Source organism: Rhagoletis zephyria, unplaced genomic scaffold (assembly GCF_001687245.7).
Source record: "Rhagoletis zephyria isolate East Lansing unplaced genomic scaffold, Rhagoletis_zephyria_1.1 Rzeph_scaffold_05351, whole genome shotgun sequence".
Taxonomy (NCBI): Eukaryota; Metazoa; Arthropoda; class Insecta; order Diptera; family Tephritidae; genus Rhagoletis; species Rhagoletis zephyria.
The window spans coordinates 1-16301 of NW_016162434.1; the positions used below are offsets into that span (position 1 = coordinate 1).

The window sequence follows — 16301 nt, forward strand, 5'->3', positions numbered from 1 at the left end:
CTAAGAAGATCTATTGCTCTTAACCCTAATTGTAATCACTCCAACCTTATGCTAGTGCATTTGGGCTCACCGCTTTGCGAGACAGTCAGATTTAATTGTCTTCAAACCCTTCATGTCCCAGAATCCATCACAGTGTTATGTTATTGTGAGCTTCCAAGTGGTTCAAAAAAGTTTTACAGCTTTCCACAAGCCTGCTGCCGTTTTAGAAGAGTCCAAGACCTTTAACCTGCCTGACTATCCGACAAATATTTAATTTGATCCGTCGGTATACCATGCGTGGGACCTTTCGTCAATCATAGTTACTATCACTTCACAGAAGTCCCCTTCAGGAATTGTTACCTTGTAGGGTTTGTAGAAGGATAACTCGCGATTATCCAGAAATGGCTTAAGAACCTCCAAATGACCCCGAGGATCCCAAAATTTCTTGCTGATCATATTGGGCAGTTGTAGGGCACTTCAGCAGCCCTCTTTTTCAAACAAAATAGACAAAGGAGGAATGTCTGTAATGACACCAAGGGCATCCGTTGGACAGGTGCCCATAGCTCCTGTACCGTCGGTGCAGCTTGCTGAAGGTGGAACCCACTTTTACTTGCGTTGCTTTGTCACCAGGATACATATTTTATATTTTTCGCAAATAACTATTATTGTCGCGGAACCTACCAAAATCCAATCTAGCCTACCAACCTTCCAAATGGGAAAAACCGTACCAGTTTTGATAGGAAAAGCCCATTTTTGGCTACACTGGTATGCATGTATATTCCAAATATTTGGCACAATTTTTCAATTGCTCAAAGGCGGAGCGGGGTATATTTGCTAGTAAGGGTTAAAGCTAGTAAACATTTATTTTAGTATATCTTCCATTGTAAACACAAATTACTCTACTAAAATTTTCATTCCACATACAATAATACAATTACGATTCGTACCAGGACTTCTTCATCCAGTGTGACTTTTTACAAGGCTCGTTCAGCACAAGGAATGACTCATCGTTGGCTTTTTGATTCGACATGGCATATCCCGTTCTGTCCTTACCCAGAGTTGATGTGTTCTGAAGCATAGATGCACGCCTGCCAAATTTTGCTGCCTTTTTTGTTGCACAACCCACAACATTTTCAAAACTCGGTGGTGCACCTGGACCATGATGACAACCAATAGTTGCTTGGCGATGGCGGGAAGTACGTCGCTTCTGCAAATATGACGACTTACCGGGTACATCCGTTGACGATTCGGAACTTTTGCGTTGGGTTGCGATGGACACATATTTAGTGTTGGATACTGAACCAACAACCTTTTCTCCTTTCTCCTCCTTGGGTTCGCGTGTGGGAGTACGTTCGCGCAGCTGATATTGGTAATTAGCGCGACGATATTCCGGCGTTGTGGTGACGTCTGTAATTGGGGAATTTTCAATATACTCCTTTCGTTTTGGGGAATACGATTTAAATTTGCGACGTGCAGATTTGGGACTTTTAATAAGCGTCGTGTTGGACGTAGTTGATGAATTTGGCAGACGAAATGTGGAAGCTGGTTTTCGTATGATTGGCCGTGAACGTGGGAAATCCAAAAAAGTGTTGCGATATTCTGGGTTGAATTCGATTTTACCTTTGAGGCGTAAATATGGTTCCCGACATTTACCACGTTCTGGCATCTGTGTAATCTTCGGATCACGAAAGCTTTCGTAATATTCTGGAATATCTTTCGAAAATTGTCCGTTTGGATGCAGATGGTCAGGGATTTTAATTGCTTTTTCTTTCGATACACTTTTCGGTGGTTCACGAAATTTCTCCCGATATTCTGGTAATTTAGTATCATCATTTGCCTTTTCTACTATTTCAGCACCAGATACTCGCAAATTGTCAACTTTTTTTATTGGTGCGCTTTTCGAATAATTGTCATACATTTTGAAACAGTCTTGATATTCTGGCACACCCCCAAATTTACCTTGTATTTTTATATGAGATATTTGTGGTATGGAGTGTGCTTTTTCGATGGGAAATTGTACGAATTGGCGTTTGTACTCAGATGGCGCGGTGTTGTATTTATTATCTCCAACGTATTGCTGCAGGCGACTTTTCTGAAGGTTGCGAGCGGCAAGTTCACGTAAACTTTTATCATTTGCAAGTTTTTGGCAGGAAGGAACCTCTTGAACGGTTGGATGAATTTTTTTTTCTACTGGGTCAGGATCGAGGCGAAATGCTTCACGTGGCAGTATTTTTGTAGTTCGATCCACCATCGGATATGAAATGTACGATGAACGATACTCTGGCTCCATACTTATTTCACCAGACGCAAACAAGTTTTTGGAGTTTCTTACAGAAGTTGAACGACAGCTAAAGATAAAAATATAAAAGAGAAAAAACGTTGGCTCATAATTACATACTTATGTATGTATGTAAATATTTGTATATGCGTATGCATGTATATATATATATACCCACTGGGAAAATAGGTAAGCACCTTGCGAGGTAAGCCATGTTTTCTTTCAGTTTTTAGTACCAAAATTGTCATCATGGCCAATGTCATCTACTAGTAAAGCACAAAATGAACACCTCCAACGACACATTACGTTGTCAGTTGCAAAGTAACGTGCAGCCGAAGTTATCTCCAAGCGCCGAACTACTCCGAGCGACTTCTCTGCATTACACGTAACTTACTTTGTAAAGCGGCTCAGAAGTATGTCTGATACCAAATGTACATTCTAAATTCCTACTTACATAAGGCGGCCATGCCTTTGTAAAAGTAAGGGACGTTCGGCAGGGAAATGGTAATGACTGCCAGGTGAAGAGTAAGTTGCTAATAAGGTATTATTACGTGCTCCTAATTCCCACTGGGTAGCGATCAAATAAAAATAAGACGATGTTTTTGCATAAAGGTATTCGTAAACGATGAGAGTAATTCATCATGAGAGTAATTAATCATGAGAATGCCGCCATATTGCGGTGAGTACTCTAATGGGAGTTTACTCGCAAATTGATTCTCACTGGTATTTTATTCTCAAGAGAACATTTTCGGTAAGAAAATTCTCATTCATTCTTATGTCTATTGACATGGGGAGCTCTCATGTGGTCATGTGTGAGAATGGGTAGGTTCAGAAGGTGCAGAAGTTGAGCGCAACCGTTGCTAAAAAAATCAATGATCGTAATGCGTCTTCTGAACGGCTTGATATATTAGCTGTCAAATTCAAAACACACAACACGTTGTCTCAAATGATCAGAAAAATTTTACGATCATCTAACACGCAACTGTTCAGTTGATCAGAAGTACAAAACAACGCGTTCAGAAGGTGCAATCGCAACAGTTACTGAGCTGTTGCGCCTTCTGAACGTGCCCATTAAAATATGTAATAATCAGAACTGGAAAAAATATGCCAGAAAACCCTGAAAATATGCGCTTTCAAAAGCTCGATAAATCACCAAAATATGCTCTTAAATGTGCTAAATCATTGAGGGTTTATCTAATTTTTACAATATTTTTATTCTGTAATCTCGGAATTACAATCTTTAAATTATCAATCTTTTGGCATTGCAACCACCAAAATAAAACAGGTTTAGTGTTTAATCGGAATTACTCGTTCGGTCGGTCGCGCGTTAATCGTTCATACATATATGTACATAAAAACAATCATCAAGATCAATTAATCGAGCCCTTCCGATTCGATTTTTTAGTTCCGATTCGATCCGTGAATCGATTCAAAAAATTGGATAGTCGACATTCGATTTTTCCTAAAATAATTCATATTGCCGTACAAAATCTATATAATTTTAAAGCTGGTACAAGAAAATAATGGGGCCGGACACCTCCCTCCTTTTCAGCTTGAGAGAGAGCAAAGACCAAAGATTTCAGTGATCTGCCTCTCTTCCTACTCCGAATACAGAGCCCCTCAGGGAAGCCTCTTAAAAGTAACTATATAAAATTATGGCTAACAGCATAAACTCTGAAAATTGGAATTCCAAACTTTGTGCAAATTTTCATAAAAATTTTAGTAGGTATGCAAATTTGTAGCACACTTTTTCCTAAAAGGGCAATTAAGAAGTGAAATATAGAGTTACATGATATGTATATTTTCAATACATACATATGCATGTACATAATTGCTTGTGTCTGTCTAATTTACAGTCTTTATTTAACTATTTAAAATTACGTTCTTTGAAAATGAAACGATAATTCTATCTGTGTGTCAGATGGAGATAGAAACATTTCTATTTCGTTTCCACCTATTCGCTGACATCATAAAATTCCTTTTCGCATAGGAATGTAACTTAAATTTTCTAATTGTACCTACATATTTTTATTTTTATATGTATACATTTTTGATAGTGGCTGGTCAAACTCTTCGTTCGGTAACATGTCTACTTCTGGACCAGTGTTGATAATTGCATTTTCCAAATTTCGTATGAAAATGTAATTCAAATTGCACTTTTTGTCTGTAAATTGTATCAAATTTTGATTCCTATTATGTTTCTAATATTTAGTTATTGTGTACAACTTGTATTTAATTACACTGGATCACAAATTTTAGTTTTGTTTTTGTTCTCCAGACGCCCCTCTCCAACTTCTATGTAGTGTGGCTCGGGGATTCCAAAAATCGAGTTAATTCTTTTTCTATGGATACGTTTTCGGGATATTTGCAATTTACCGTTATTCAGCTTAAAACAAAAAGTGGTTCCACTTTATCACGTATATCTTACAAACCAATTTAACAATCTTAATATGAAAATAAAGCTAATAAAATTTTCCATAAACCATTACTTCCCGATAGGAGTCATAGTTTCTGACAAATTAATTAATCATTCCAGCTTTTTTTATTTTTAATGAAAAAAATCAAACTTTAACACAAGAAAAATTTAAAAAATAACAGGTTTTTTGCCAAATTTTTGCATCTGTGCTGAAGCTTGTTCTGTTATAAAAAATAAATCAAGTTACTACTGAAGAAAATCGATATATAAATAAAGAAATAATAGTGTTCTAATGAAAGTACGCAATGATTGTTTTGTATGAAACATGAGCACAAAAGCGCGTTACTCAGGTGTACATGGCGGATGAGTAACCAAATTAGACGAATATGTTAACTTTTAAACATTTTTCGCTATTTGGAGCGACATTTTTTCAATTTGAATCGTAATATCTCCACAACAACAAGAGTTTTCCCAGACATAAGCTATATACCAAATGAAAGCCAAGGTTTTGGGCTAGACTTGTGGAAAGTAAGAATAAAATCGACTGACCAGTTTTTGGGAAAATTCTCGAAATCTATATTTTCAGCAGCCCGATTTTTAGTTTTTAGGCGATAATGTTATGACATATTTATATTTCATAAACGCAACAACGACAGCATTAGATAGCTTGTTTTAAGGCCCTTCTACTGATATCCACATGAACGGTATAGAATCAGTAGTGCGGCCTCAGTGGTAGTTTAAAAAACTGCCTTTTTTCGAATTTCAGGCACCAGCCACGCCCACAAAGGCATACGAATCGAAACATCCATGGCACATGGCATTAAGTTACGTTAAGTTCGGCTGTTCAATTACAAGCAACACCCAATTAACAGAATTTTTAAGAGAGGGCCGTAAGTTACGTTCAGTTGCCATAATCAGACGATGATACTTTCGTTATCTCAACTTCGGCACGTTTGTAGAACGGGTTAGACTTGATTAATTGGTCTAAAATTTGTAGGGAATTACTTTTTCAATAATGGTAACCATTTCAGGGAGTAGCACCCCCGAATTTCCTTTTTCGAAAATAAGGGCCACTCTAATGTACATTAAAGTGGTCCAAAAATGTATGTAAAAAAATAAGGTCGGATTTTTAATGCCGGCACCCCCTAGGATTGTTCTATATCGAAAAAAATATACCCCTATTTGAAAAAAAAAAAATAAATAAAAATAGGGAGTGCTCAAAGCGCCGGCATTAAAATTCCAACTTAATTTTTTTGGACCACTCTAATGTACATACATACATGTGTAGGTATGTAGCATAGATTTGGTTACCTGAATTCAAGGCGAATTCATATAAGGTGATGTTGCTAGAACAGCTGATTTTCACAATTTTCCTTCCCTCTTCTTCCCGGAGCAAAGAATAACTGAAATTTTACATTTGTGTACCGAAAGCAAAAACAAAATACATGTAAGTCATGTAATTTTGGCAATTTTCGGCATACCAGCGTTACAGTTATGCCTACTCCATTCATTCCAATTTCATTTTTGGGCAAAATGGAACAAAAAATGGAGCGGACAATTTTGTGAAAAAGTATGCGTAGGCATCACTGACTACGTTTATTCGCACGTATTATTTGCAAATAACTAAATCACGCAAATAAGTATTGATTAGTGGTACTATTTGCAAATAAGCGCAAGACGCCGCCATTCTTAGGTTTATTTTCTTTTTCGATGGCCATCTTTTGCCTTTTAATAATCGAAACGTTGCCATTTTTAATTTTATTTTAATTTTCGACGGCCTTTTTATTATCAGGCAATATTAAAAAAGAATTTTTCACCATCGAATAAACAGTGAGTTAGGTATTTGCAAATCATTTTTATTTGCAAATAGCTTACGTATAAACGTAGTAACTTTTTCTTTGTTTCGCTTTTGCTTTGACTTTTCGTTTCAAATTCATTGGAAAATTTGATCAATAATTTCCAATAATTGTGATTTTGTAAGTAAATTTTTGGTAAAATATATACTGTATATATCCAACTGATTATTGGAGCAGTGCCTCGGATGGCTACGATAATGCACTTGGTCTAACAATTTAAACGCATAATTATTTTATAATATAACTGATAATATTCAGAAATGTAATTTTAAAATGTTAACGAACATAAATGTCGTAATAAAATTTCCTTTAAAGTTAAGTTATTTAAAAACTAAGTACGCATATATGTACATGTACTTCAGAACTTAAGGAAAAAATACAATAATAAAATAATAAAATTCCATACGGGCTAATATGTCATTTTTAGTAGAACTTAAATTAAATCAAGATAACGGTATAATTTCATTTGTTTTAATATGAATAAATGAAAGACGGAAAATAGTCCTTATTTTTTAAGTTTTAACCAACATCATGTGAGTAGTCCACTTGCAAAGTGCGCTATGTAAAATTTTTTCGATTTCTAGTTTTTGGTGGGTAACGTACCAGTAATTAAAGTAGTTTAATGTCCACTTACAACCCAGTGCAAAATATTTGTATATTCTGAAAAAACGCATCAAATATTAACTACTCTTGCAAAAGTCGCCATCATACTTATTTATATGTAAACTTTCAAAAGTCTCCATCTTCTGATAAACTTAGAAAGCTGCTTTAGGTCGTGTAGATTGGTAATGTTATTTTATGTTATGTTATGCTATGTTATAATGTTCTTAGCCTGTTATTTATGAAAATTTTCAGGTAATGAAGAAAAAGATTCCATTTAGATGTTACTTGTTGTCGTAGTCGTTTTTCAAATTTATGGCTTATTATCGAAAAATCACATAACGCTGTTTGGAAGTGGACTACTCATATGTGTGTGGTACGACCGTGTGGCCTTTAAGTTTTGCAAATAATAATTTTAAGGTAGAAAAATATAACTGAATAATAATTATTAAAATATATTTGATCGAAAAAATTAAAATTAAGTAACAATGATTTCTTTTGAGCGAAAAAATTAAACTGTAATTACACTGGTTTACAGAAAAAATATTTTATTGATGCAAGGCTTCTTTTAACCAGTGTGGGGCCCACGCTGATGTATGTTTGTATTGGAAATAGTACCCAAAATGTAGTAAAAATAATCCTAATCTTTTCCACCTTTTTCTACTACCCCAAAATGCTTGGCCGCAATTGGCATGCAGAAAAGTGAGGTTATGTAAGTGACATCACCTTATATTTATATCACCATGATGTAACTGCCATACCTAAACAAAAGCGTCAGCGTTGTCTGGCTGTCAAAAAATTCTCAAGCCCATACAATTTGTATGAAGCATACCGACGTAGCGTTGACGCTTTTGTTTAGGTATGGCACTTCGGCGCTATCGCTAGGCGTCAGAAACCGTTCCGCCCAACGCTTTTGTTTAGGTGTGGCAGTAAGTTTTTGTTTTTGTACTACCGCTACCACCTTATATAAATTCGCCTTGCTTCAATTTCAATGAATCGATTCGATTCGATTCACAAAATTCAAATAGTTTTAGTATTCGAATAATAGATACAATAGACCATTATTCGAAGCGTGCAGCTATTCGATTATCATAAACTGGTCGAACGAATATTGACCAAATACCCGATAATTCGAATAATTTTTGGGAGCCCTAGTTCATACATACATACATACTTGTAAACAATTTTATGTGCCAGTTCCTACTTACTACTTCAAGTCTTCCGGTGTGTACCAATGAAATTGCTCCTGATGTTCAGATTTATTTTGCATTAAGCCTTTAAAGTACAATGATGTGGATCTTCGTAAAAGAATCGGCCTTAAATTGTTATATAAACCTCGAAATTGTCGCTGGTACTCAGATTTAAGGGAGCTAAATGGAAGCGCTGGTTCATCACTTGGTTGCAGACAAATATTGCTTCGTGAATGTTGGTCTAAAAGTGTTGAATTATAATTAAAAAAACATATCAGATGTATGTAGTGCAGTTCCTCATATGTATGTATGTATGTATGTACATACAGTAGTTTCTAGCATTTAGCATATTTACTTACCCGGTGGGTGTTTCCTCCGCCTGAAAAATTTTAAATCATCCACGGAAATAAACTCATGCGGATGTTTAATGTTAAACCGATTCGAACGCTTAAATGGATCTGTAAAGAATAAAAAGTGCTCAAAAATTATGTAAGCCGTGTGTGTATCAATCAATAAGATTCCAAGGAATTTCCATACATCCTACCTGTTAAATCTGGTTCGGAAAATGAGCGATTCCAATCGTAGTTATTACTGCAAGTAAACAAATTTTGGTTGTTTAGTAACTACCTTAAAGCATTAGCGCTAAACAGTTTATATTTTTTTTTGTATATTTTATGGTTTTACTCAAGCAAAATAACCAGGGCTGGCAATTCTATGCAAAAGCTTGAAAAGTTTTGGGTTCGTCTAGAACAGGGGCAGGGGGAGGGGGCGTGGGTTCTGGGGGTGTTCCCCCCGGGACACGGATTTTTCTGAAAATAAAGTTGAAAAATAAACATTGACATAGACATTGTAATTAGAAATTCCAATAAATGTGAAAGCGTATTTTTACGTACACATGCAAATTTAGCACGGTCATTTCCATGCTTGGCAAACACCATGGAAGAATATGCATAGCACCGTCAACAAAAGAAAAAAAAATTATCAGAAATCAACGGAATTTTTTAGCGACTTTGAACTTGCATTCTATTATAATAATATTAATCTTTTCTTGAAGTTCTAATTAAAAAGTTTGTACATTTGATGAAACTTTGTTGAGTTTTCTAATTTTTTAACAAATTTTGCAATTACACATCTAAATATGTATGTATGTATGTATGTATATACACGTGGTGTGGTTGACAAGCAAGGGGAGTCTTTGCCAGACTGCGGTGGAGGTCGGACGCTAAACGTGGACGTTGTTAATATTCTTTGCCAAATACATAATTTCTTTCGCTTGTAAACATTAAATACATATCTTATTTAAAATATATATGTAACTTCTTCCTTACATTAAATAAAATACCACATACATATATCTAAATTATATGGCTTTTGTTAGAGGCTAAACTAATGAAAAAAATTTTAGAATAGAAAAAGATTGCGAATATGTATTGTAATAACATCACAGTGTGATTTTGAGTGTGGGTCACTCACTGTACATACATTGGGGAGCAGTGATGAGTACAAGGTTTTTTTGGTGTTAAATTTTTTTTATATAAATCAAGCCGCTTAGAACTTGAACTTTATTATATCTAAATTATTAAATTTACAAAATTGCATACTCAAAAAAATTCCGAAACATCAAAATTTTCATGAAAATTTGTTAAATTTTTCTAAGTTCTGTATAAAATTTGTTAACGCATCAACCATATTTTTGCGAAATAATAACAAAAAAAGGAACTTTAAAAACCTAGCAAATATTTTATAAAAATCACCATGCACCACTGCTCCCCACTGTACATATGTATGTATGTACCTCATATACACATGTATTAGAGCTCTTGATATTCGATTAATCGAATATTCGAATAGTAAAATTCGATTGCTCGTTTTCAATTATTCGAATAATAAGTGGTGCGCGATTACTCGAATGTTGGAATATATGTAGATATGTATATATATGTATGTATGTAAGTACACATTTAAATAAATTACATAGTTTGTGTTTAAATCAGTGAAAAAGCAGATTGAATAATTCTTTAGAAATACATTTCTATGTTGTCAAGGCATTCCTGGTGTATCAAAAGTGACAATGCAAAAAATAATTATATAACAAAAGAAAGTACAATTCAGGGACTTTAAAACGGTGATAAGTATTACGAAAATATATGTATGGTGAGAAGTCATAGCAAAATATGTATTTTTTACCGTATGGATCAAACAAGGTCCCCTTATAAAAAATTAATAAATATTCACAACAAACGATTAGCGTTCATTTTACTCAAGAACTGTGTGTCCACGATAGTGACTCGTCCCACCCACAAAATACTGTCTCACCCGTCACAATCTAAAATGTGTTTTTTTATTTTTTATTTCAAATATATTAATGCCATCAAAGCGTAAAATGACCCTCAACAGTCTGTTGGCTATATACGAGAAAAGCGCTATGAAAGAAATATTTATAGTTTGTCTCAAATTGGTAAACAAATCCAACAACTCGGAGAAGCGGGTGTCTTCGTTGTCCCACCCGTCACTCTTGAAAAATGCCAATTTACTATGGTATTTATAAGATTAGGTTTGTGTGTTAACTGTTTGAAACTTGTCAAATTAATGGTTAAAGCGAAATTACTAAAAGTTTGAGCAAAAGCGAGTTAAAATTTCACATCCGTCACTTTGAAATGCCCCACACATAAATTAATGTTTTTTTGTTAAACATATAACGCTTATTACAATGATCGAATATTCGATTTTAATAAGGTATTCGAATTATCGTAGCTTGGCGACTATTCGAATAGTAAAATTCGATTAGCAATCGTACAAACAATTGCCGATCGAACGTTCGAATATTCGAATTATTCGAATAATTTCAAGAGTCCCAATATGTATGTATGTATAGAAAACAATTTTCTGCTGGTAAATGGTTCTATGCATTTGTTGAATGAGCAGATATTTTTCAGTGTTTCATTTATGCATGCATGCATGTACGTTAGGAATATTAATCCCGGAATCCCGGCCTTTTGTAGATGTTCGGGATTTGTAATTTGTCCTGATGACTATAATAAAAACTCCTTTTCTTGACCAATATTGGCTATATTTCTTTTTTTATTTAATAATTAATATTTTTTTTTTATAAATGTCTAGCTCATTATACAAATAACACCGTGCGATGGTAAATTTTACACACAAAAATCAATATATTTGCGGAAACCATGGACCAAATATAGTAAAATTGCGTTTTTAGTTTTTCACTCTGATGGCAGTAATTCAAAAATGATTTAAAAAATTCAGTGAAATGTGCTTAGAGAAGAAGTATTGGTTTCAAATTAAAGAGCAAATTCTGTAGAATTTAATCAGATTCAACTTTCCATGTGATAAAAATGTTTGTCCTTAACGTTGCAATCGCACGCATATTTCTGTTTAGATTTCCGAAACGTTGTGGGAAAACTGAAAGTTTTTTATTTATCCTGATAAGACAAAAACAAAAGCTAAATTTTATAGAAGAAACTTTTTTTCTATCTTTTGTTGCTTTAAAGATAAATGGTTAAATGTAGTTTTAAGCGGTATTTACATTAAATTTTTTATTTATTTTTTTTTACAATACAAAAAATGGAAATATTTTTAACGTCCTATTAAAGATTCTTTAACGTTACATATTGGAGAATATGGTAAATACAAAGCAACAAAATTTGGAAAATTGTTTAAACCATGAAAACTCAATTATTTATTCAACAATACATATGTACATGTAAATAAATAAATAATCAAATAAATAAATATCCAATATGAATATCGAACTAAGGAGTATATTGGAATTACACTCGATATGGGTTCCAAAAAAAATTAGAACCATAGTAGCAAGAGAGAAAGTGAAATCCAACTCATTCTCGAAGGGAAATATAAGACAGTCAATCTCTCTCATTAAAATTTTAATTCGATAATGCTGCTGAATGTTGAATTCATAATAGCCCAGTAATGCATACTTAGCTTAGCATGAGAGTTGCCACATAAGAATCTGTTAAACGGGCTTTGCGTGTAAGCGGTTACCCAACGCATGTACAATTCTGTTGGGTTTTGATTTTTACGTAGAAATGGTATAGCAGTGCAAGTATGCATAACTGGGCTATAACGAAAGGAAATACATTGGGTGGCAAAGGTTCCGTTTTTCTGGAGAATGGCCTAGTTCTCGAATCGAATACTATCCTATTTCCACATTCTTATCGAAGGTGCGACTTCAAAACTGAAGTTTGGACCTTGAAATATTTTTTATTGCAACTAATTATCCACCCATTTCTGTGTTTTCTTGATCAATTATTTGCAAAGAATTTTTATCAAGATTTTTATCAAGCAAAAGCTCCAATCGCATTCTGTGTCAATATTTACAAAATAAAAAGCTCTACGATTTTCAAATGAGGGGAACTGTAGTTGCTATTCTCTAAATTTTCTACCGACCGACAATCATTGTCGCAAACTGTCGATTGTCGCTTGCGTTTGTGTATTATGTAACTATATATCGTAGCGATGAAATTCGTTTACATCTTTTTCCGACGATTGTCGATATGAAATTAGAATTGTAGCCAATGCAATCAAAAATATTGAGAATGAATTGAAATGTGTATTTTTTACACTTTTTCTCAACAGCTGCTGTAGCCTAATGGACGTGTGTTCGATTGCCAACTTGTTGGTCATAGGTTTAAGCCCTGTGACACTGACATTTTTTTCTTTTTATTTTTTACTTACCATTTTTTTATTTAGCAATGCTAATTTAAAATTTGATCAAGATAAAATTAGGAAAACGAAACGATTGATGAATAATTGACTTCCAAAGTAGAGTGTTTATCTTTTTATGACGATGAGAGATATTTCCAGGCAAAATGAAGATTGCGCGGCAAAACTTAACTGGGGGCCTATTTCTGATAATTTTTTTTAATGAGTGATGGATGCATTTGTAAATCGCTTTCTTTAACATGCCGAGTAGTGTTATCTACGAATTCTGTGTAGCCTCGATTTGGATGCCATTGTCTATAGCTTGCGCTTTATACGCAAAGCCCTGGCCTATCATTTTGGCAATTGGTTGAGTTCTTATTGCGGATGTTCATTTAAGCTTTGGGTATGACCACCATTTATCTTTATTTGTTGTTTTGGCGAAATCGATTTCTCGGTATACTGTTTGTTTGGTCGTTTGGCCTTTAGTTGAGTTTTAAGGAATATGTGGTTTTAAACAGGGCTTAACGCAGTCGCTGTTTGGATAACAGAATTTTTCCATTTGAATGCAGTAATTCTGGTTCTCCTCTGCTCTTCACAGTACTTTAAAGGCCGTCAAAATCCGTGGAAGCACTTTAGGGGGTAGGGAGTGAATGCGCTATTATAGTGACCACTCGCTAGAGGTATACGCTTTTGTCATTCCTCACGCCGCCGCCGAGTTACGAAAATATCAGCGCGGCGGCGGCGGCGTTCGGCGACTAAGGAATTTTGTACAAAATTTTCTTGTTATATGTACATTGAATACATCGTTTGAAGGAACTAAATACTACTTGTATAAAAACACAATTTTACGAAATGAAAATTACATTTTTAAATTAGTTTTTTTGCATAATTTGGGCCATTAGACAAGAATATGATCTCCTTTATTTTTCCAAAAATAGCGTAACTCAGAAAAAAACATAGGTAAAGTATTTTTCCACGAAAGTGTTTATTACAGTTAAATTAGGGTCGAATACTGGTAATCTAACGATTTTTTTCCGCAGTAGACCATTCTTCTCAATACTACAACAATACTACTTTTTTATACACCTACTACAACAACAAGACATTTTGCTCAAAATGAATTGTCATTGTCAGGACGCCAGCGTCGCGGAGAAAATTATCAGCATTTTTGACAACAAATACGCATTTCTTTATTGTCTTGACAGCATTGTCTAATGTAAACGCGCCGTAAAGCGTGTTGCTTAGTGTTTTAAACTATTGTTTATTTTCTAACAGTGTTTAGTTCTGTCAGCTATTAACACGTGTTTTTGGGTTTTTTAAACCACTATTTATTCTGTAAATAATTTTACACCATAATTTATTAGTCCTTAAAGGAACTTCTACGACATAACACGACGACATACGAGTGCGTATGCACATATACATATACATATATGTACATACATAAGAGTGGTCCAAAAATTCATGTGATAATAGTGAAGTCCCTAGGATTGTTCTATATCGAAAAAATATATTTACCTCTTTTCTTATTTCGAGATCAAACAATTCTAGAGGTCGCTCTAAGTTTTCCATGTATTTTGTATGGGGAAAAAACAATGCTTCGTAGAAATGGTGTAGAAATTTTGAAAATCAATATGTATGTTTATTAGGGTGGTCCTTAAATGTAGGAAGCAAATCTTCACATCAGATTTCCTAAACCTCGACCCCTACGTCGATGCTACTATAGTCGAAGATATCACATATCACGATTAGAGAAGGTAAAGGCGTGTCGCAAAGGAGGGAAAGTTCAGATTCCTCTATGGAAACTCAAAATATTAAAAAAAAAATTTTTCATCTAATACCCAAAATCGACACGCCCTAACCGACTCTAATCGGGACCAAAATTTATATGTCATATTTTCGACAATAGTAGTATCGATTTTGGGTATTAAATGGAAAAATAATCTGTATCTGTAACTTGCCCCCCTGTGCGACACGCCTTAACCGTTCTCAATGTGATATCTGTGACCGTGGCATTACCGATTTAGGGAGTGGGACTGAAAAAAATCGTTAATTTGGTTTAAAGAATCACCCTAATGTATATATATAACTTATTACATTTTGATATTATTTATCAAACAGTTCCACTTATTTTTACTTTTTTTATTAAAATAAAGCATTATAACCAATGTAACATATACTACATCGACACCTAAGTGGAAGATCGACCTATCTCGGCAGCCAGTTCGGAAACGTCCTATTTCAGAATTTGGTTGAAGAATGCCCTATCTCAGAATTCGGTTCAAAAACGCCCTTTGTCAGCACATTTTCAATACATTGTGAAGTGAGTTAGGGCGTTTTTAAACTGAATTCTGAGGTAGTGGTGCCTTCTTCAACCAAATTCTGAGATAGGGTGTTTTGCAATAAAATTCTTAAATAGGGCGTTCTTGAAAAGCTTTCTGAGAGAGGACGTTTTCAAAGTGGCTGCCGAGATACGTCCATCTTCCACTCAGGTGTCGATATATGAATCGGTTAATTATAAGCGCGAATAAGTCAGCATTTTTCCGATATGGAAAATTTGATGCAGTTTAACAGAGTTTCATATCGAAAATTTCTGACTTATTCCCTTTTGTAATTAACCGATTCATTATATATATCGCACACGTTCTTTAAAAGTGTATCATTTCAAAATTTGTAATTTTTTATATGCGCTAAAATGTTCACAGACCTTATATGTATCTACATATTTACCTTTCAGAAAAAGGAACAGTCCAGCGCCTTCGTCTTGGTCTGCAGGCTGTATCGGAGATACACCCGCTAAATTTAAACGTAGAATACGTGGTATGGTTAAGAGCATATCCAAGTAAAAAACGAAAGCACAATCTAAGAAAAAAATATCGATAACAAAAGCGATAATAAAATCGATAACAAAATCGATAAAAATATCGATAACAAAATCGTTAACTAAATAGATTACAAAATCGATAAAAAATCGATTACAAAATCTATCGAAAAATCGATTACAAAATCGATAACAAAATCGATTCCAAAGTCAATAACAAAATTGATAACAAAATCTATCAAAAAATCCATTACAAAATCGGTAATAAATTCGATAAAAAAATCGATAAAACTATCGATAACAAAAGCGATGGCAATATCGATAGCAAAATCGGTAAAAAAACCGATAAAAATACCGACAACAAAAGCGATAACAATATCTATAGAAAAATCGATAAAAATATTGATGACAAAAGCGACAAAAATATCGATAACAAAAGCGATAACAATATCGATAGCAAAATTGTTAAAACAATCAA

General features: G+C 34.1%; 1 protein-coding gene across 3 annotated transcripts in view; it reads right to left on the reverse strand.

Moving 5' to 3' along the window:
* Positions 1–6: 6 nt before the first annotated feature.
* LOC108371991 (uncharacterized) overlaps positions 7–16301 on the reverse strand; it is a 39123-nt gene continuing 22828 nt past the window's right edge. For all 3 annotated transcript variants that reach the window (XM_017627620.1, XM_017627622.1, XM_017627621.1), the window contains 4 exons: positions 8864–8910; positions 8679–8777; positions 8338–8560; positions 7–2327 (listed from right to left, as the gene is read on the reverse strand). In XM_017627620.1, coding sequence (XP_017483109.1) covers positions 914–2327; positions 8338–8560; positions 8679–8777; positions 8864–8910 — 1783 coding nt within the window. In that variant the 3' untranslated portion in view covers positions 7–913. The remainder of the gene's footprint in view (positions 2328–8337; positions 8561–8678; positions 8778–8863; positions 8911–16301) is intronic.